The sequence below is a fragment of the Nerophis ophidion genome, linkage group LG06 (assembly GCF_033978795.1).
Source record: "Nerophis ophidion isolate RoL-2023_Sa linkage group LG06, RoL_Noph_v1.0, whole genome shotgun sequence".
In the NCBI taxonomy this organism is placed as follows: Eukaryota; Metazoa; Chordata; class Actinopteri; order Syngnathiformes; family Syngnathidae; genus Nerophis; species Nerophis ophidion.
The window spans coordinates 19,879,197-19,903,122 of NC_084616.1; the positions used below are offsets into that span (position 1 = coordinate 19,879,197).

Below are 23,926 nucleotides of genomic sequence, written 5' to 3' on the forward strand. Positions count from 1 at the left end.
ACATCAACGATGTGATAATCTACATCAACAATATGGTCATTTACATCAACAATGTGATAATCTACATCAACAATATGGTCATCTACATCAACAATGCAATCATCTACATCAACAATGTGATCATCTACATCAACAATGTGATATACCATCAACAAAATGATCATCTACATCAACAATGCAATCATCTAAATCAACAATGTGATCATCTACATCAACAATGTGATCATCTACATCAACAATGTGATAATCTACATTAACAATGTGATAATCTACATTAACAATGTGATAATCTACATCAACAATGTGATCATCTACCTCAACAAAGTGATAATCTACATCAACAATGTGATAATCTACATCAACAATGTGATCATCTCCAAAATATTGTTCAAAAAACTACTTGTCCAGATGTTTACTGACATTTAATATTCATGTTTGATAACTGTTATCGACCTCCTTGACGACTAAAAATCGGTATCAGTATTGGCCCTGAACACCCTTCTATGAGCGGATGTTTACTGTGTACCTTGAGGTTTCTGCGCAGCAGGAGGTCTGGGCGAGGTGGTGGTCTGGTGACGCGGCTTGATGGCGGCCTTCTCGTGACATTGTCCCTTCTTTAGCAGGCGAGGAGAAGACAAGAAGTCAGCTGATCCGCACTGATGCTGCGAGGAGGCTGCGGGGACATCTGAGGAGAAGGAAGAACGACGACCATGATGAGCTTCATCGAGTGCGTGCGTGAAAAAGTTCATTTAGAAATAGACACTTTGAAAGAAGCAGGAAGGCGTCCAAAGTTGATTTCCTGAGGTGAGAGACCACGCCGTGTGCACAAACAGGAAGTGAAAAGTGCTCCTTAAACAATCCAATTTTTTATTTATTTTTCTGTATTTTTTATAAAAGGTAAGAATGTAAAAATGATTACTTACAATAACGCAAACTAACTATTATCATACTCACGTTAGCTTGCTAGCATGCTAACATTAGCACGCTAACTTTTTGAGCTAGTTTTGTAACTGTTTAACCCAAAATCATATAACTTGGTATGTGACAATCATTAACTGTTAGAACAGGGGTCACCAACCTTTTTGAAACCACTAGCTACTTCTTGGGTACTGATTAATGCGAAGGGCTACCAGTTTGATACACCCTTAAATAAATTGCAGGAAATAGCCAATTTGCTCAATTTACCTTTAATAAATAAATCTACATATATTAAAAAAATGGGTATTTCTGTCCGTCTAACCGTTGTACTTTTTTTTTCCTTTAAAGGAAGGTTTTTTGTAGGGAATAAATGATGAAAAAAACACTTAATTGAACGGTTTAAAAGAGGAGAAAACACGAAAAAAAGGAAAATAAAATTTTGAAACATAGTTTATCTTCAATTTCGACTCTTTAAAATTCAAACTTCAACCGAAAAAAATGAATAGAAAAACTAGCTAATTCGAATCTTTTTGAAAAAAATTAAAAAAGAATTTATGGAACATCATTCGTAATTTTTCCCGATTAAGATTCATTTCAAAATTTTGATGACATGTTTTAAATAGGTTATAATCCAATCTGCACTTTGTTAGAATATATAACAAATTGGAACCAGCTATATTTCTAACAAAGACAAATCATTATTTCTTCTATATTTTCCAGAACAAACATTTTAAAATAAATTCAAAAGACTTTGAAATAATACTTCAATTTTATTATACAGATTTTCTAGATTTGCCAGAATAATTGTTATGAATTTTAATCATTATAAGTTTGAAATTTTTTTCCACAAATATTCTTTGTCGAAAAAACAGAAGCTAAAATGAAGAATTAAATTAAAATGTATGTATTATTCTTTATAATGATAATAAAAAAAACTTGAACATTGATTTAAATTGTCAGGAAAGAAGAGGAAGGAAATTAAAAGGTAAAAAGGTATATGTGTTTAAAAATACTAAAATCATTTTTAAGGTTGTATTTTTTTCTCTTAAATTGTCTTTCTGAAAGTTATAAGAAGCAAAGTAAAAAAATACATGAATTTATTTGAACAAGTGAAGACCATCCATCCATTTCTACCGCTTAATATTTGAACAAGTGAAGACCATCCATCCATTTCTACCGCTTATTCCCTTTTTGGGTCGCGGGGGGCGCTGGCGCCTATCTCAGCTACAATCGGGCGGAAGGCGGGGTACACCCTGGACAAGTCGCACAAGTGAAGACCAAGTCTTTAAGATATTTTCTTGGATTTTCAAATTCTATTTGAGTTTAATCTCTCTTAGAATTAAAAATGTCGAGCAAAGCGAGACCAGCTTGGTAGTAAATAAATAAAATGTAAAAAATAGAGGCAGCTCACTGGTAAGTGCTGCTATTTGAGCTATTTTTAGAACAGGCCAGCGGGCGACTCATCTGGTCCTGATTTAGGCTAACTATTCAGCTCATTTAGTACAGTTACACCTAAAAATCACAGATTCAGACACTAGTCACAAATAGCAGGCCCATCAAAATGTCCGCGGGAATTTTGTACTTTTCAAAACATAAAAACAGATTTTTTTAAATGAAACCTAAATGATACCATTGGATTAATGATGCTAAAGTATGAATACAATCTTGGAAAATGGTAAAAGTAGAAAAACCTTTTAATTATTGTCTTTATTGGAGGGATTACATTTGTTTTAAATGAGCCTAATTTTTTAAATGAGCCTAATTTTTACTTTTTTATGTGTTTTTTTTTAATCCATTTGTAACGTCTCCTGCTTTACTTTCTTTCAATCAATTAATCAATCGAGGTTGACTTCTACAGCCCTTAATCACAAACATCTCAAAGGGTTGCAAAAACATTCAATGTTAACAACCAGAAACCTTGGAAGGGATTTGACATTTTTTTTTATGTAAAGAAGCTCAACCGGAAATTATTGTAATGTATCGGAAGTGTCTTTTCAATAATAATAATAATAATAATAATAATAATACAAAATATAAATATATTTATTTATAATGCACTTTTCATTTGATATCGAATCTCAAAGTGCTACATATTAAAAGACATAAAAAACGAATAAAAGAGAATACAAATATTTTTTAAAAAACATCACACGATTTACTGTAATTTGCTCTTAATTTGTTGGTTTACCGTGAATATTCAGTGTTTAAATTTTCAATAAAAATAAATACTTTTTTAAATTCATATTTAATATTTTTGTTTGTGAAAATCAAGCCAATATAATCGGAGAACAACAACACAGAATAGGAAAGACACCCAAGTAATCTCTGAAGTGAAAGGAAGGAGGAGGAAGCGATTTCACAATAAAAGTACTTGTTGCCATCTTGAGTTAAACGACTTAACGATAAATATCAGGGAATTATCGTGCTGGTATGACTTCACGTCGATACAATTGATAACATTAAAATTTTGCCAAAAAAAAAACGATCCAATGAGGCGAAATTAGCCCTATTGTGATGTAGGTGTGCTGGGGTGAGCAAATCAAGCGCTCCTTTCCCCAGTTGTGGGAAAATGACAGCTTCCCCTGTAAACAAACACGCCGTCCACCAGGGGAAGATGTCACGTGAACTGTTTGCGCCAAATATTCCGCCCCAAAAATGATCTTAGATGGAAAAAAAAAACATCACGCTTCAACACATCGGAGCTTGTCGGCCACCTGAGATGGCTGCATCGCTATGACGATCAATTGATATCTTACCAAGACACTTGCCACTACAGAAAGATATGCACAAACTACACCTTAATCGCCTTTGAATAATACTACACGTGAATACATTAAATTGTCCCAATCCAAGATTGATACTGGATATCGGTTTGATACCAACAAAATAACAATATGTGCTTGCATGTAAAATGTGCGATACAAGCAGTCCTGCAGCATGTTTACTTGTGTGTGATATCATATGCAGTACAAGCAGTCCTGCAGACTGTTTACTTGTGTGTGGTATCATGTGCGATACAAGCGGTCCTGCAGCATCTTTACTTGCATGTGGTATCATGTGTAATACAAGCAGTCCTGCAGCGTGTTTACCTGTGTGTGATATCGTGTGCGATACAAGCAGTCCTGCAGATTGTTTACTTGTGTGCGATATCATGTGCGATACAAGCAGTCCTGCAGAGTGTTTAGTTGTGTGCGATATCATGTGCGATACAAGCAGTCCTGTAGCATATTTACTTGTGTGTGGTATCATGTGCGATACAAGCAGTCCTCCAGCGTGTATACTTGTGTGATATCATGTGTGATACAAGCAGTCCTGCAGAGTGTTTAAATATGTGCGATATCACTTGCAATACAAGCAGTCCTGCAGAGGCTTTACTTGTGAGTGGTATCATGTGCTATACAAGCAGTCCTCCAGCGTGTTTAATTGTGTGTGATATCATATGTGATACAAGCAGTCCTGCAGTGTTTAAATATGTGCGATATCACTTGCAATACAAGCAGTCCTGCAGAGTGTTTACTTGTGTGTGATAACATGTGCGATACAAGCAGTCCTAAAGCATGTTTACTTTGTGTTATATAATGTGCAATACAAGCAGTCCTGCAGAGTGTTTGCTTGGGACTGATATCATGTGCCATACAAGCAGTCCTGCAGAGTGTTACTTGTGTGATATCATGTCCGATACAAGCAGCCCTGTAGCGTGTTTACTTGTGTGAGATATCATGTGCGATACTGATACAAGCAGTCCTGCAGAGTGTTTACTTGCATGTGATATCATGTGCGATACAAGCAGTACTGCAGACTGTTTACATGTGTGTGATGACATGTGCGATACAAGCAGTCCTAAAGCATGTTTACTTTGTGTTAAATGATGTGCGATACAAGCAGTCTTGCAGAGTGGTTACCTGCTTGTTATGTCATGTGCGATACAAGCAGTCTTGCAGAGTGTTTACTTGCGTGTGATATCATGTGCTATACACGCAGTCCTGCAGAGTGTTTACCTGCGTCACACACAATTACTTACTGTACACAAAGTACATTAATGAATAAATCACACAACTACAACCAAAACATCTACAAGCCTCTTGAAAAAATTTTTGTGTTTGATTGAATTCTCAGTAATGATTCAATATTATTTCTGTAACGCCTGTGGACACATGTGACTTCTTGTGAGCTTTCCAACCAACTTCAGCCTGCAGCACAATGATGCTATCACACAAGATTCATGCACGCAATTATTTTTATTATTAGCTCACATTCATCACAGGCTACTGGCACAATGGTCAGACATTTTAATACATAATCAACATTATTAATAAATAGTCAGCATTATTAATAAATAGAACTAATAAAAAATAATTATAATTTATAATCCACAGTCAGAATTATTTATTGATTATCAAACTTTCTAATAGCCATAATAATAATAGTCAGAAATATTGACAAAAAGTCCAAATTATTATTAAATAATTAGAATGATTAATAGTCAGAAAAATTTAAAAATAGTCAAAATTAATAAAAATAGTCAGACATATTTATAGACAGAATATCAGAATTGTAGATGAATAATCTAAATTTTTATCAAATAGTCAGAATGATTAAAAAATATTCATAATTAATAATAGACTTATTAATAAATCGGCAGACCTTTTTATGAATAGTCGTAATATTAATACATATTCAGAATTATTAATAATCAAACTGATTAATAGTCAGAACGATTAATAAATAGTAAATAAGTTATCAAATAGTCAGAATCATAACAAAAAATAGAATTAATAATCAATAGTCAGAATGAATAATAAAAACGCAAATTAATAATGGTCAGATTAATTAATAGTCAGAATTATTTATAGTCAAACTTTCTAATAAATAGCCAGATTAAAAATAGTCAGAATTATTGATAGTCAGAATTATTCATAAATAGCTAGAATATCGGTTTGATACCAACAAAATAACAAAATATGACGATATGTGCTAGCATGTAAAGTGTGTGATATCATGTGCGATACAAGCAGTCTTGCAGCGTGTTTTTTTGTCTGTGACATCATGTGCGGTACAAGCAGTCCTGCAGACTGTTTACTTGTGTGTGGTATCATGTGAAATAAAAGCGGTCCTGCAGCGTGCTTAATTGTGTGTGATATTATGTGCAATACAAGTAGTCCTGCAGTATGTTTACTTATGTGTGAAATCATGTGCAATACAAGCAGTCCTGCAGAGTGTTTACTTGTGTGTGATGTCATGTGCGATACAAGCAGTCCTGCAGACTGTTGTCTTGCGTGTGATGTAATGTGCGATACAATCAGTCCTAGAGAGTGTTTTCTTATGTGCGATATCACTTGCGATACAAGCAGTCCTGCAGAATGTTTACTTGTGTGTGATATCATGTGCAATATAAGCAGTCCTGCAGTGTTTACTTATGTGCAATATCACGTGTGATAAAAGCAGTCCTGCTGTGTGTTTACCTGTGTGTGATATCAAGTGCAATACAAGCAGTCCTGCAGAGCGTTTACTTGTGTGCGATATCATGTGTGATGCAAGAAATCCTGCAAACTGTTTACTTGTTTGTGATATCATGTGCGATACAAGCAGTCATGCAAACTATTTACTTGTGTGTGGTATCATGTGCGATACAAGCAGTCCTCCAGGGTGTTTACTTGTGTGTGATATCATATGTGATACACACAGTCCAGCAGAGTGTTTAAATATGTGTGATATCACTTGCAATACAAGCAGTCCTGCAGAGTGTTTACTTGTAGGTGATATCATGTGCCATATAAGCAGTCCTGCAGAGTGTTACTTGTGTGTGATGTCATGTCCGATACAAGCAGCCCTGCAGCGTGTTTACTTGTGTGTGATATTATGTGCAATACCGATACAAGCAGTCCTGCAGAGTGTTTACTTGCGTGTATATTATTATTTATATTAAATATTTATAGTCAAAACAATTATAAAAACATTAAAATAGAATAGTCAACATGATTATCAAATAGTCAGAATGATTAAAAAACGTCAGAATAAATTATAGTCAGAATTATTAATAATCAAAATGATTAATACATAGAACAATTAATAAATAGCCAATATTATTATCAAATAGTCAAATTGATTAAAAATAGTCAGAATCAATATAACAGTCAGAATTATTTATAAATAGCCAAACTTTCTAAAAAATTGCCAGAATAATAATAAGTAGTCAGAATTATTGATAAATAGTCAATATTATTAATAGTCTGCATTATTGGTCACACTTTCAATTAAATACCCCGAATAATAACACAGTCAGAATTATTGATAAAGTCAGAATGATTGATAGTCAGAACGAGACAAAATCGTCAAAATTAATAATAAATAGTCAGACTTATACAGAGTCAGAATTAATAATACATAGTGAGAATTGTTCATAAATAGTCAGAAAAGTAGTAGTAAGAATTATTAATAAATAATTCAAAGCATTAATAAATAATCAAAATGATTAATATACAGTCAGAATGATTGAAAAAATAGTCAGAATTAATAATAAATAGTCAGACTTATTAATGAACAATCAGACTTATTTATAAATAATCAGAATTATTAATAATCAAAATGGTTAATAGTCAGAACGATTAATAAATAGTCAATACTTTTATCAAATAGTCAGAATCAATAATAAATAGTCAGACCAAAGATGGCATTGACGCACTTTTTGTGTCTTTTTACGCATTGAAATCAGAAAGGAATCGCAATTCCAGAAGCCCAGGCCTCCACTCAACGAAGATTTTATTTATTGTTTAACTCACTTTTTATTTTTATCGATTATCGCTTTCCGCTGGTGTTTTGTTTTGTTTATATTTGCCGGTTCAAATTTCCATCCTCTTTTATTGCGTTTTTATTGCTCGTAAATTTTGATTCAACAAAAGTTTTATCAATGACAAATACTGCCTCAGTTTGCACTCGGGCAACTTTAGCGAGGGAGGGGCTGTCAAAAGAAAGACTTGGTGGTAAAAACTTAGGTGAAAGTTAAGTTTTTGAACTAAATCCTGTGCCATGTCTCCAGTAAATAACTTGTTTTGGTCTTTGCGAGTCCATAGAAACTTCACTTTTATCCCCCGCTGAAGCGACATTGTTTGAGGATGGAGACAGGCTAGCTGTTAGCTTCGAGCTAACCAGCACCCGACCAGACTCCTCCACCCCAAAAACATACTTTGCAGGTCAACAAACGGGGAAAATATGTGCCTTATGAAGCGTTAATGTGCGAGGATTATTCAAAAGGAGTTTATTGGAGAAGTGGCTGACAAGTTAGCAAGTGTCGCTCGCACACGCTGACATCATCACCGTCATTGTTTACTGAAGCCGAGACGCTGACTGTCATACTTGCGAACCCTCCCGGATTTTCCGAGAGATTCCCGAAATTCAGCGCCTCTCCCGAAAACCTCCCGGAAGAAATGTTCTCCCGAAATTCAGCTGGAGCTGGAGGCCACGCCCCCTCCAGCTCAAACATGCACAGTTCGAAGCTTGAAAAGGAGGATTGCAGGCGGATCTGACGGCATTTAAATTCATTTTTCAAAACGACTGCAAATCCTCCTCTTTTTCGACCGGACGACCGCGGAGAATTAAAGTAGGAACACTCCATTAAGAGGGGCGGACTCACCGGCTCTCAGCCATGTTTCCGTCACACAGAGGAAGTCAATCAAGTTCGCCGCCCGCGGGAAGTGAAGAAATCGTTCAAGATAGACGTTTTGTTTGTCAAAGATCTTGCGTACACAAGACCGAACCTGGCGGCAGGGGCCAGCACGTCCAAGGGCGCAGCTAATCCAGGTCGGGCCCGACACAGAGCTGACAGCGAGAGACGGCAGGGCAAAGCACATACTGGCCCCATTTTCTGGAAACTCGGAAGTGACATTACTCAATTTGTGAAAGGTAAGTGTTGTTGTTTTTTTAGTACCCAGAACAACTGTGTTTTTATTACTTTGTATTTGATAGGTGCCGTCTGAAATTCAATTATTTATTTTATTTATATATATAATAAAATAAATATATATAGCTAGAATTCACTGAAAGTTAACTATTTCATATATATATAAATATATATTAATATATATATATATTAATATATATATATATATATATATTATGTATATATATATATTAATTAATATACTCTCCTCTTAACCACGCCTCCGACCACGCCCCCCACCCACCGAAATCAGAGGTCTCAAGGTTGACAAGTATGCTGACTGTGCGTTATAATAAACGCGCATGCGTCGTCAGGCTCTAATTTTTACCGATAGACTAATCAAATTTAATTTGTTACCATCTATAGCAGGGGTGTCAAAAGTGTGGGCCATTTACGGGCCTGCAGCTAATGTTTTAAAGGCCCATGGCACATTCTAAAAATACTATTAAAATAAACAAAAATGTAATCAAAGTGGAATAAAAAAAGCTCATTGTCATGGCCCGGGCGCAGCTCAGTGCACATTCATTTGTGCGCGGCGCTGGGCGCACCTCCAAGAGCGCGCTACTCCGGATGCAGCATGCGGCTGCATTCAATCATCAATAATCAACGCACCTGTAACTGTTGAGAAGACCTGCCTTCTTAATGCAGAGCAACCTGCTATCCTGTACCAGAACGTAGCTACCTATTCCTGTTCTACTTTAACTATAACTTAACAGGAAGCCGAAATTCTACAAGCTATATGCTTTCTCTCTGTGTTTCTCCCCCTGTTGATTGGTCTTGTGTCCCCCTTGTCATATTCCAGCAGCCTACCTCCGTTCCCGCTTTACGAGCTGTGTGTCCCGTCTCCCCTGTGTTCCCCTCTGGTTCTCCGGCTGCACCTTTGGATCTTGACCTCCCGCCTCGATGCGGATTTTCACACCTCTCTATTGCCCCCGACTTCATGCCTGCTCACGAATCTCCGAGCCAGCCTTGCCCCTTTTTGGACTTCCGCCTCTCGCTCAACACTACAGGTAACACTCAACATTTAATTCCCACACATAGTTGCACACCATACATATATTTGGGTTAGTTCACATTAAATAGTATTGTATATAAATACATATAGAGCTGTCTTTGCATTCTTCTTCACCTGTACAAACCGCAACACTTACAGGTGAAAGTAATTGAGAAAAAGTTGCAATGTTGACTAATAAAACAAAGCTGTTTTTTTGTCATTGCTCAAAAACATAATATTGAATCAAAATCAATGTTTTTATGAATTATTGACCTATACAAGGCTCTGATAACTTCATATCAAATATTCCACTTTGAAAAATATTTTAGGTGGAAGATTTTGCATATTTTGTGTGTTTATTTGACCAGAAGGGCAGAAAACTGTGAAGGTTTGCTGGCATCGTGGTGCGGGTTTGTTCTCTCTATGATGCAGTCGGATTGGACACAGTGTGACGGTAAGAAATTAAGATGTATTTATACTACAAAACACAGACTAGGAACATAAAACACTTGCACAAGGCGCTAAAGGCAAAACAAACAGAACTAGCATGGGAGCTAGAAAGAACTAAAAGCGCTAGCATGTGAGCTAGGGAACAAACAATGGAGTAGCGTGGAAGTTAGCAAGTACAAAACAGTTCTTTACCAAAAACGGGAATCAGCGTCGTCACCTGTTGCATGGAACAGAAATTACTAGGATGCGAGACCGAATGAACAGAAAGGGCAGGCTTAAATAAGGTGATAATCACAAGGCAGGTGCGCAGAAAAAACAAGAGACAGGTGACACTAATGCGTGACTAAGGCAACGGAAACAAACAGGAGGTGCCACCAGGAATTAAGGAAGACAAATACCAAACAGGATGTGATACAAAAACAGAACAAAAACAGAATATGACATGATCCGAGCAGCGGATCATGACAAAAACAAACCAACAACAAAAATCAATTTAGAATTGACGGATAGATCTGAAGTTGATAAAGCGTTAAATAAGTTATGTATGTATGCCCTGGCACACCATTATCATAATTTCCTGACCGAAGCAAAACACTTTTTACACTTTTATACTGAGATCAATACACCTACAACTTATTAAATACAATTATAGACAAAAATACCCGCAGCGGTAAAGTTTAGATCCATGAAGGAAAGAAAAAAGTGAATGAATATTTATAACTGATAAAGTTAAAGTACTATTGATTGGCAAAAGTATCTTCTGCATTTGACCCATCACCTTTGATCACCCCCTAGGACAGGGGCCAACAACCCAAAATGTTGAAAGAGCCATATTGGACCTAAAATACAAAAAAAGATCTGTCTGGAGCCGCAAAACAAATTTAAAAGCCATATTACATACTGTACAGATAGTAAGTCATGAGATATAAATTGATTTAAGAGGACCTAAAGGAAACTAAATGAGCTCAAATATAGCTACAAATGAGGCATAATGATGCAATGTGTACATATAGCTAGCCTAAATAGCATGTTAGCATCGATTAGCTTGCAGTCATGCAAGGTTTGATTGATTGATTGAAACTTTTATTAGTAGATTGCACAGTACAGTACATATTCCGTATAATTGACCACTAAATGGTAACACCCGAATAAGTTTTTCAACTTGTTTAAGTCGGAGTCCACGTTAATCAATTCATGGGACCAAACATGTCTGATTAGCACTCCACACAAGACAGTAACATCAACAAAACTCACCTTTGTGCATTCACGCACAGCATTAAAAGTTTGGTGGACAGAATGAGACAGAAAAAGAAGTGGCATTAAACACGTCCTAGAAAGTCGGAGAAAGTTGTACATGTAAACCAGGGGTATCCAAAGTGCGGCCCGGGGGCCATTTACGGCCCGCAGCTAATCGTTTACCGGCCCGCCACACATTCTGCAAAAATTGCAAAATTGATAGTATTGCAAAAATTAAAAAAAAAAACATTTAAAAAAAATGGAATGAGGTGAAATCTAATGAGAAAAAGTGGCAATGTTGACACAAAGCTGCCGTGCAGGCAGTTTTTTTTTTCCTTTTGTCTATATTTTCTTTTTTTTTCATTGTTCAAAAAAAAGACACAAAAATCTATGTTATAATGAATTATTACTTAAAAAATATCACTTTAAAATGTTTTATGTGGAAAATATATAGCATATGTTGTGTGGTTGCCATATAAAACATCAACGTTTTGACAAAAGAGCATAAAAGAAACAAAATAATAGTTCAAACTTAAAATCGACGGATATATCGGAAGTTGATCTTGAAATTTAAGTGTTAAAAGAAAAAAAAAAAAAAAAATGCATCACTTTATGAGTACCTTTCGGATCTCTAATATATTTAGTAGGATTTTATTTAACTTTTCACTGTGATTACTCAAAAATATTAAATAATTAAAATCAATGGTGTCCTGCATTATTGATCTTTGAGGGCTTTAATTGCTAAATAAAGGAACTCTCCTGAAGGAATCAATAAAGTACTATCTGTCTATCTAAATAATGCATATTCCAGTTTTACTATAAAACACAAAACTGTCTTTGACAGAAAAGGCATAAAACCTTATTTGTTTTACTTTATATCAACCTCAAGTTGGTATAGAGATTTACTGTAAGCATTAAATTAAAAAAATAATAATAATCTGACTTATTTTTAACATTTTACTGACTGAGACCCTCTATGCTCCCCAGGAGCCCTAAGCATAAAAAATAAAAATCCATATATTTTGTTATGGTTTGAAACTGAAAAATATCAAAATGGCCCCCGCATGCTTAAATTTTTCCATGTGCGGCCCTCTGTGGAAAAAGTTTAGACACCCTTGATGTAAACAAACCACGGTGCGTTCAAGGACCGCCAAAATTAGTAGGACAAAACGGCTTCGCCAAATACTCGTATCAGTGAAGCATGTTTAACGTAAACAGTGTGCTTTATAACAATTAGGGAGGTTTGTGTCATGTTTGTCCTCTTATAGAAACCATATTAAAACAAAAACAAAACATTTTATTCCCTCTTTTTTTTACCATTTTTAATACATTTTTGAAAAAGCTCCAGAGAGCCACTAAGGCGGCGCCAAAAAGCCGCATGAGGCTCTAGAGCCGCGGGTTGCCGACCCCCGCCCTAGGAGGTGAGGGGAGCAGTGGGCAGCAGCAATGGCCACGCCCGGGAATCATTTTTGGTGATTTAACCCCTAATTCCAACCCTTGATGCTGAGAACCAGCATCTTTGGTATGACTCGGCCGGGGTTTGAACTCACAACCTGTTTTGATTGATTGATACTTTTATTAGTAGATTGCACAGTACAGTACATATTCCGTACAATTGACCACTAAATGGTAACACCCGAATAAGTTTTTCAACTTGTTTAAGTCGGGGTCCACGTTAATCAATTCATGGATCTCAGGGCGGACAGTCCAACCACTAGACCACTGAGTCAATAATTTTTTTTTTTTTTAATGAATTAAGTCACATTTATGACAACCTTTTTTCCAAAACACAATATAGAATGTGCGATACAACAGGATAATGCATACATTTTTCATTTGTTTTCAAAACTTACACAAAACTGTACTGTGGGACCCCACTTTTATTTTGAAAAATTCCTAGCACCAACACTGTCAGACTTACTTATTGTGAAGTGAATTACATTTATATAGCGCTTTTCTCTAGTGACTCAAAGCGCTTTACAGAGTGAAACCCAATATCTAAGTTACATTTAAACCAGTGTGGGTGGCACTGGGAGCAGGTGGGTAAAGTGTCTTGCCCAAGGACACAATGACAGTGACTAGGATGGCGAACCTGGAACCCTCAAGTTGCTGGAACGGTCACTCTACAAACCGCGCTACACCGCCCCAATAGTCCGAAATATAAATAAATAAATAGTCCGATTTTTTACAAGATAGTCTGACTATGACTGGGCGATATGACGATATCAATGTGTATCGCGATTAACATGTCATCGATATCAATAAATATGCGTTTGATAAAACCTTCAATATGTTTTTGCTTCTTTGTGGGAAGAAAGCGGACATAAAAAAATATCAATAATAATTGATATCGAATACTGATATCGCGATACAGTTTTCCGCCATATACGTAGATGAGCCTGAGGTCAGACTTCCTATTTAGTAAATTAGAGGTTTCAGAAGTTAGTGAGACTACAAAGTGGAGCTGCCATCAGGTCTACGTCAAAGTGGTTCCAGCGAGAGCAAACAAGAGCTCTATGAGCTGGGGTCCTGCCTGGGAAACACAAACAAACAGAGGCCATGGTGGTACCATACGGGCTGCTGCCGCTAGGTAACCATAGCAACAAGAGTGGAAATATTCTGACCCCCGTTTCAGAACATGAAACAGGATGTTGAGCACAGAGAGGACATAAATCTTAAATTTAAATGTTGTTGAAACGTTTTCATCATGAATTATTTAAGTGAACACAAAGGTCACAATAAAGACATCAAATAAATGATCAATGAGTCAATTGATAAGTCAATCAATACAAGCTGTACTCCAGTCTTCTATTTTCTACAAACATACTACCTCTCACATAAACACACACAAACATACTATCTATCTCTCACATAAACACACACAAACATACTATCTCTCACATAAACACACACAAACATACTATCTCTCACATAAACACACACAAACATACTATCTCTCACATAAACACACACACACACATAAACACACATCACACATACTATCTCTGACATAAAAACACACACATAAACACACACAAACATACTATCTCTCACATAAACACACACAAACAAAAATACTATCTCACACACAAAAACACACACGCACACACACCAGCTCTCACACAATCACACGCTCACACACACAAACATACTATCGCTCACACAAACTGACACACACACCAAAAACACACACACACAAACATACTTTCTCTCACATAAACACACGCACACAGACACACAAAAACATACTATCTGTCACATAAACACACACAAACATACTATCTCTCACATAAACATACAAACATACTATCTCTCACATAAACAAACACACACACATATACACACACAAACATACTATCTCTCACATAAACACACACACACATACAAACATACTATCTCTCACATAAACACACACAAACATACTATCTATCACATAAACACACACACATATACACACACAAACATACAATCTCTCACATAAACACACACAAACATACTATCTATTACATAAACACACAAACATACTATTTCTCACACACAAAAAACACGCACACACACCATCTCTCACACAATGACACACTCACACACCAACATACTATAGCTCACATGAACAGACACACACACACACACACACACACACACACACACACACACAAAAAACACACACACATACTTTCTCTCACATAAACACACATACACAAACATACTATCCCTCACATAAACACACACAAACAAAAATACTATCTCACACACAAAAACACACACTCACACACACAAACATACTATCGCTCACATAAACAGACTTACACACACACACACAAACAAACATACTTTCTCTCACATAAACACACACAAACATACTGTCTCTCACACAAAAACACACGTGCACAAACACCATGTCTAACACAATCACACACTCACACACACAAACATACAATAGCTCACATAAACAGACACACACACACAAAAAAACACACACACAAACATACTTTGTCTTACATAAACACACACAAACATACTATAGCTCACATAAACACACACAAACATACTATCTCTCACATAACACACACACACACACACACAAAGATACTATCTCTCACATAAACACACACAAACATACTATCTCTCACATAAACACACACAAACATACTATCCCTCACACAAAAAAACACACATACACAAACATCATCTCTTACACAAACATACAATCACTTACATAAACAGACACACACACACACAAAACACACACACAAACATACTTTCTCTCACATAAACACACACATAAACACACACAAACATACTATCTCTCACATAAACAAACACACACACATATACACGCACAAACATACTATCTCACACATAAAAACACACACACACACACATATACACACACAAAAATACTATCTCTCACATAAACACACACATAAACACACACACACATAATATCTCTCACAAAAACAGACACATACAAAAATACTATCTCACACACAAAAACACACACAACTCTCACACAATCACACGCTCACACACACAAACATACTATCGCTCACATAAACACACATAAACACACACAAACATACTATCTCTCACATAAACAAACACACACACATATACACACACAAACACTATCTCACACATAAACAAACACACACACACACATATACACACACAAACATACTATCTCTCACATAAACACACACACATAAACACACACACACATAATATCTCTCACAAAAACAGACACATACAAAAATACTATCTCACACACAAAAACACACACATCTCTCACACAATCACACGCTCACACACACAAACATACTATCGCTCACATAAACTGACACACACACACACACATACACACAATCTCTCCCATTAACAAACACAAACACACAGGTTCACTTCTAAAACAAAACTACTATAAATGAGAGTAACAAAAGTATCATCTTCAGTTCAGCAAACACACACACACACACACACACACACACACGCACACACACACACTCTTACCACGTGTGACACAGGCTCACTTCTAAAACAAAACGACTATAAGTGAGAATAACAAAGTATCCTCTTCAGTTCAGCAGAGTGTAACCTCGTTAGCAAAGTTCCTCCTCAGTCTACGTCAAAGTCCAAGTATGCCAACATTTGTCTTCCCCAACATGAATAACTTCCAGCGTGGTCTGACTGTGTCGAAGGGGAGGACATCTACCAGTTCAGAAGTGACTCCACTTATTACCACGATAACTCACCACACAGCGGCGGTGGATGGAAATATGTCTTTGTTCATTTCTGCCCGATATCCATGGCCCAACAGCAGCGGGGATGTTGTTACAGTAAAAAAACTGGAAACTCCATCACCTGAATTTTACTGTAAAATAAAGTGTGTTTTTTTCTGCAACATATTACAGTAAATTGAATAAAAATACCGCAGTTCAAAAAAAAAAAATCTGGCTATGGAGCTGCATGTTTTTACTGTAAAAATGTACTACCATTTTTCCAAAAACTGTAGATTTTACTGTAAAAAAAACAGGCATTTTAGAATTTTACCATAAAAAAACAGCGGTACATGTAATTTTCTATTATCAGATGTAATAATTTATACTCAGATGTATTATGCATACTCAGATGTGATATTCATACTTAGCAAATATGACTAATGATCTATTGCTAACGATGGATTCTGATGCGTCATCTATATTGCTGCTCCTCGATCTTAGCACTGTGTTCGAAACCGTCGATTATAATAATTTATTAGAACGAATCAAAACACGAATTGGTATGTCAGACTTAGCCCTATCTTGGTTTAACTCTTATCTTACTGACAGGATGCAGTGCGTCTCCCATAACAATGTGACCTCGGACTATGTTAAGGTAACGTGTGGAGTTCCCCAGGGTTCGGTTCTTGGCCCTGCACTCTTCAGCATCTACATGCTGCCGCTAGGTGACATCATACGCAAATACGGTGTTAGCTTTCACTGTTATGCTGATGACACCCAACTCTACATGCCCCTAAAGCTGACCAACATGCCGGATTGTAGTCAGCTGGAGGCGTGTCTTAAGGAAATTAAACAATGGATGTCCGCTAACTTTTTGCAACTCAACGCCCAAAAAACGGAAATGCTGATTATCGGTCCTGCTAGACACCGACCTCTATTTAATAATACAACTCTAACATTCGACAACCAAACATTTAAACAAGGCGACTCAGTAAAGAATCTGGGTATTATCTTCGACCCAACTCTCTCCTTTGAGTCACACATTAAAAGTGTTACTAAAACGGCCTTCTTTCATCTCCGTAATATCAGTAAAATTCGCTCCATTTTGTCCACTAAAGACGCTGAGATCATTATCCATGCGTTTGTTACGTCTCGTCTCGATTACTGTAACGTATTATTTTCGAGTCTCCCCATGTCTAGCATTAAAAGATTACAGTTGGTACAAAATGCGGCTGCTAGACTTTTGACAAGAACAAGAAAGTTTGATCATATTACACCTGCACTGGCTTCCTGTGCACTTAAGATGTGACTTTAAGGTTTTACTACTTACGTATAAAATACTACACGGTCTAGCTCCAGCCTCTTGCCGATTGTATTGTACTATATGTCCCGGCAAGAAATCTGCGTTCAAAAGGACTCCGGCTTATTAGTGATTCCCAAAGCCCAAAAAAAGTCTGCGGGCTATTGAGCGTTTTCCATTCGGGCTCCAGTACTCTGGAATGCCCTCCTGGTAACAATTCGAGATGCTACCTCAGAAGAAGCATTTAAGTCTCACCTTAAAACTCATTTGTATACTCTAGCTTTTAAATAGACTCCCTTTTAGACCAGTTGATCTGCCATTTCTTTTCTTTTTCTCCTATTTTCTCCTCAGATGTAATATTCCTACTCACATGTAATACTCATACTTAGATATATTATATACATTTGGATGTAATATTCCTACTTGGATGTAATATTCCTACTCAGACGTAATACTCATACTCGGATGTAATACTCATACTCGGATGTAATACTCATACTCGGATATAATACTCATACTCGGACGGATGTAATATTCATACTCGGATGTAATACTCATACTCAGATGCAATACTAAAACTCGGATGTAATAGTCCTACTCAGATGTAATAATCCATCCCAAATATAATATTCATACTCATGTAATATTCATACTTCGATATAATAGTCATACTCAGATGTAATAATCATACTCGGATATAATACTCATATAATATTCATACTGGATGTAATATTCATACTCGGATGTAATACTCAAACTCAAATGCAATACTAAAACTCGGATGTAATATTCCTACTCAGATGTAATAATCCATCCCAAATATAATATTCGTACTCATGTAATATTCATACTTCGATATAATAGTCATACTCAGATTTGATACTCATACTCAGATGTTAATACTCTTACTCAGATATAATACTCATACTCGGATGTAATGTTTATACTCAGATGTACTATTCATACACTCGGATATAATTCCCATATTTGGATATAAACTTTATACTAGGATGTAATATTCATACTCCTATGTAATATTCATTCTCATATATAATACTTATCCTCGGATATAATATTCATAATCAGATATATTATTCCTATTCGAATGTAATAGTCCTACTCAGATGTAAAATTCCTACTTACATGTAATACTCAAACTCACATGTAATACTCATCCTCAGATGTATTATTTACACTTGCACTTGGATGTAATATTCATACTCGGATGTAATATTCCTACTCAGATGTAATACTCATATTCAGATGTAATATTCCTACTCAGATGTAATACTCATATTCGGATATAATACTCATACTCGGATGTAATACTCATGCTCGTATCTCATACTCAGATGTAATACTTATACTCAAATGTAATACTCAGATGCAATACTCAAACTCGGATATAATACTCATACCCGGATGTAATACTCATACTCAGATCTAAGATCAAATTTTCCTATTCAGATGTAATACTAATACTCAGATGTAATACTCATACTCAGATGTATTATTCATACTTGGATGTAATACTCATACTCAGATATAATACTCATACTCAGATATAATACTCATACTGGGATGTAATAGTCATACTCAGATGTAATACTCATACTCAGATGTATTATTCATACTCAGAGGTAATACTCATACTCCGATATAATACTCATACTGAGATGTAATACTCAGATGTAAAAATCATACTCAGATGTGATACTCATACTCAGATGTAATACTCATACTCGTACCTCATACTCAGATGTAATACTTATACTCAAATGTAATACTCAGATGCAATACTCATTCTTGGATATAATACTCATACTTGGATGTAATAGTCATACTCGGATGTAATAGTCATACTCGGATGTTATACTCATACTCTGATCTACGATCTAATTTTCCTACTCAGATGTAATACTAATACTCAGATGTAATACTCATACTCAGATGTATTATTCATACTTGGATGTAATACTCATATCCAGATATAATACCCATACTCAGATATATTATTCATACTCGGATGTAATAGTCATACTCGGATGTAATACTCATACTCAGATATAATGCTCATGTGGCTGTAATACTCATACTCGGATGTAATATTTATACTCAGATGTACTATTCATACACTCGGATATAATTCCCATATTTGGATCTAAAATTTATACTAGGATGTAATATTCATACTCCAATGTAATATTCATTCTCATATATAATACTTATCCTCGGATATAATATTCATAATCAGATATATTATTCCTACTCGAATGTAATAGTCCTACTCAGATGTAAAATTCCTACTTACATGTAATACTCAAACTCACATGTAATACTCATACTCAGATGTATTATTTACACTTGCACTTGGATGTAATATTCATACTCGGATGTAATATTCCTACTCAGGTGTAATACTCATATTCAGATGTAATATTCCTACTCAGATGTAATACTCATACTCGGATATAATACTCATACTCGGATGTAATACTCATGCTCGTATCTCATACTCAGATGTAATACTTATACTCAAATGTAATACTCAGATGCAATACTCAAACTCGGATATAATACTCATACCCGGATGTAATACTTATACTCAGATCTAAGATCTAATTTTCCTATTCAGATGTAATACTAATACTCAGATGTAATACTCATACTCAGATGTATTATTCATACTTGGATGTAATACTCATACTCAGATATAATACTCATACTCAGATATAATACTCATACTGGGATGTAATAGTCATACTCAGATGTAATACTCATACTCAGATGTATTATTCATACTCGGAGGTAATACTCATACTCCGATATAATACTCATACTCAGATGTAATACTCAGATGTAAAAATCATACTCAGATGTAATACTCATACTCTGATGTAATACTCATACTCCTACCTCATACTCAGATGTAATACTTATACTCAAATGTAATACTCAGATGCAATACTCATTCTTCGATATAATACTCATACTCGGATGTAATAGTCATACTCGGATGTAATAGTCATACTCGGATGTTATACTCATACTCAGATCTACGATCTAATTTTCCTACTCAGATGTAATACTAATACTCAGATGTAATACTCATACTCAGATGTATTATTCATACTTGGATGTAATACTCATATCCAGATATAATACCCATACTCAGATATATTATTCATACTCGGATATAATAGTCATACTCGGATGTAATACTCATACTCAGATGTAATACTCATACTCGGATGTAATACTCATAATCGGATGTAATAATCATACTAGGATGTAATACTCATACTAGGATGTAATACTCATACTAGGATGTAATACTCATACTTGGATTCAATATTCACACTCAGATGCAATATTCATATTCAGAACCAGCACACGTGAGTGGTGAAGCCAGCTGTGATTCTGGAACAGTCCACAAGGGAACAAACAAAAAAACAGGCTCATTAGTCTGCTGTTATTGAAAGCTGCATAAAGGAGACAATTAAGCAGCAATTAGACGCCTGACAAAGATGATGTGCAGAGGAATCTACTGGCTGCACGTCACCATGACAACCATGCACTGATCCAATCATCTAATCCGGGGACATCCAAAGTGCTAACCCATTGCTTAACACAACAGTTAGCATTCTAATATTAGCATGCTAGCATTTTTGCTACTTTAGCAGGTATACACCTACTTTGCTGCTTGACAAATGTTACCTGCTAGCATGCTAACATGAGCAGGGTAGCTTTTATCAAGCTATTGTTGTTAATGCATGCTCATTTTGCGGGCTTGCGACACATTTTTACAGGTACAGTGCTCAGAGTAATATATTTTGGTACTTGACACATGCTACAGTTGGCATTTTAGCACACACTTGGTTTTTTTAAGCTATTTCAGCAGGTATTCACCCGTGTCATATACAGTATATATTAGTATTTCACTAATGCTAACTGTAAGCATGCGATTGTTAGCACAGTACTGTTAGCATACTAGCTTTTGTAGCTCCTTTTAGTCATATTTTTTGTTTACTTGTCCCTATCTTGACCGCGTGCTAACTATAAGCATTTCACTTTGGCTTTAGCCCATTAGCTTTTATGATCCGCTGCTCGGATCATATCATGTTCTGGTTTTGATTTGTTTTTGTATTATATTCTGTTAGTGTTTGACTTCCTTACTTCCTGTTTTTTTCTGTTTTTATAGTTACTCATTAGATTCACCTGCCTCTTGATTACTGTCTTTATTTAAGCCTGCCTTTTCTGTTCATTCAGTCTTGCCTCCTAGTGTGACGGTAGCGTGGCATTGTGATGATGCGGGTCGTTCTCTCAGGGTGCGGTCGGGCTCGAACACAGCGTGAAGGTAAGAAATAATTCATTTCTTTAACAAATAAAAACAGACTTAGTCAAAAACAAACAGAACTAGCATAGGAGCTAGAAAAAATAAACAAAAGCGCTAGCATGGGAGCTAGAGAAATAACAAAAAACTTGCACAAGGCACAAAAAGCAAAACAAAACTACTAGCATGGGAGCTAGAGAAATAACAAAAAACTTGCACAAGGCACAAAAAGCAAAACAAAACTACTAGCATGGGAGCTGGAGGAGCAAGGGCTTAGCGCGGAAGCTAGCAAGTACAGGTATGGGATTACCGAATCGAGGATTAAGGTCGTCACTGTTGTGCGAACACAAATTAGGAGGCAAGACTGAATGAACAGAAAAGGCAGGCTTAAATAAAGACAGTAATCAAGAGGCAGGTGAATCTAATGATTAACTATGGAAACAGAACAAACCAGGAACTAAGGAAGTCAAACACTAGTAGAATATAATACAAAAACAAATCAAAACCAGAACATGATATGATCCGAGCAGCGGATCATAACATTAGCATTCACACAACATTTTTCCTCAAATGGCATTTTCTAGATGTTTGAAGAAATATTAACATTTTTGTACTGGTTTTGAAGGTGAAAACTACCAAAATGGACCCCGCAGTCTGTGGCCCTTAATGGAAACATTTGGGCACCCCTTTTTCTGCAAAAGCTCTCATGCAGCTGGTAGTGCACACAAAACATCGCCCTAGTGCAGTTGGGGAGTGCACAAAAGGCAAGCTCGACCAAAGCAACCTGAACGCGTCCGACAGAGTCGTGAGGCTGGCTTATAAAGCCCTCTGATTCATAATCAGCGGCAGGTGAGTGTCCTGATCACCAATCACTAACGAGCAGGTGTGCCCAATCAGCGCTCCTGGCAAATAGTGGCAATAAAAGGTGGAAAGGAGGTCAAAAACAGGAGTAAACACCAAACACAAACCCAAAACAAGCAGTAGAAAGCCATTAACTGTAGAACTGCAAAAATAATCTCAATAAATATATTATCATAATATTAGTTAGTTAGGGTTAATATTAGTGGGTTAGGGTCATGGTTATTTTTTTATTACTTAAATTATTAATTTATATAAAATACATATCATTTAATATTACCTAAAGATAGAAAACCTATAAATGATTGCAGACTAAAACGAGGCCCTGTGAGCAGCAAAGGGTGAAGCAGACTTGTGGAGGTTGGAGAAAGGACTCTGAGGCAGCAGATGTCTGAGATGGAAGTGGAACAAACACGAGAAGAACCGTCAATGTTGACTGGAGCTCCGCTGACAAAAATGACACAACATTGTCGAGTTGAATTTGAGGAGCAATAAATTCAGAGGAACAAACATTCCTGTCTGCTTTCGCTTCAAACACAAAGACGGTCAACAGAATGTTTTACAACACGAAGGAGTATTATATATATATATATATATATATATATATATATATATATATATATATATATATATATATACATATATATATATACATACATACAAAACCCAAAAAGAGTGAAGTTGG

The 23,926-nt window shown here is 36.0% G+C and overlaps 1 protein-coding gene and 1 long non-coding RNA gene across 2 annotated transcripts in view; one reads left to right on the top strand and one right to left on the bottom strand.

Moving 5' to 3' along the window:
• The window catches only part of fgd (faciogenital dysplasia), a 163,457-nt gene that overhangs the window by 57,102 nt on the left and 82,429 nt on the right, over positions 1 to 23,926 (bottom strand). The window contains exon 2 of the mRNA XM_061902948.1: positions 527 to 685. Within this exon, the coding sequence (XP_061758932.1) occupies positions 527 to 685 (159 nt within the window). The remainder of the gene's footprint in view (positions 1 to 526; positions 686 to 23,926) is intronic.
• LOC133554342 (uncharacterized) lies at positions 538 to 23,751 on the top strand. The gene is made up of 5 exons (XR_009807094.1): positions 538 to 804; positions 9,657 to 9,864; positions 10,217 to 10,302; positions 22,320 to 22,407; positions 23,553 to 23,751. It is a non-coding gene; the product is annotated as an uncharacterized LOC133554342 (long non-coding RNA).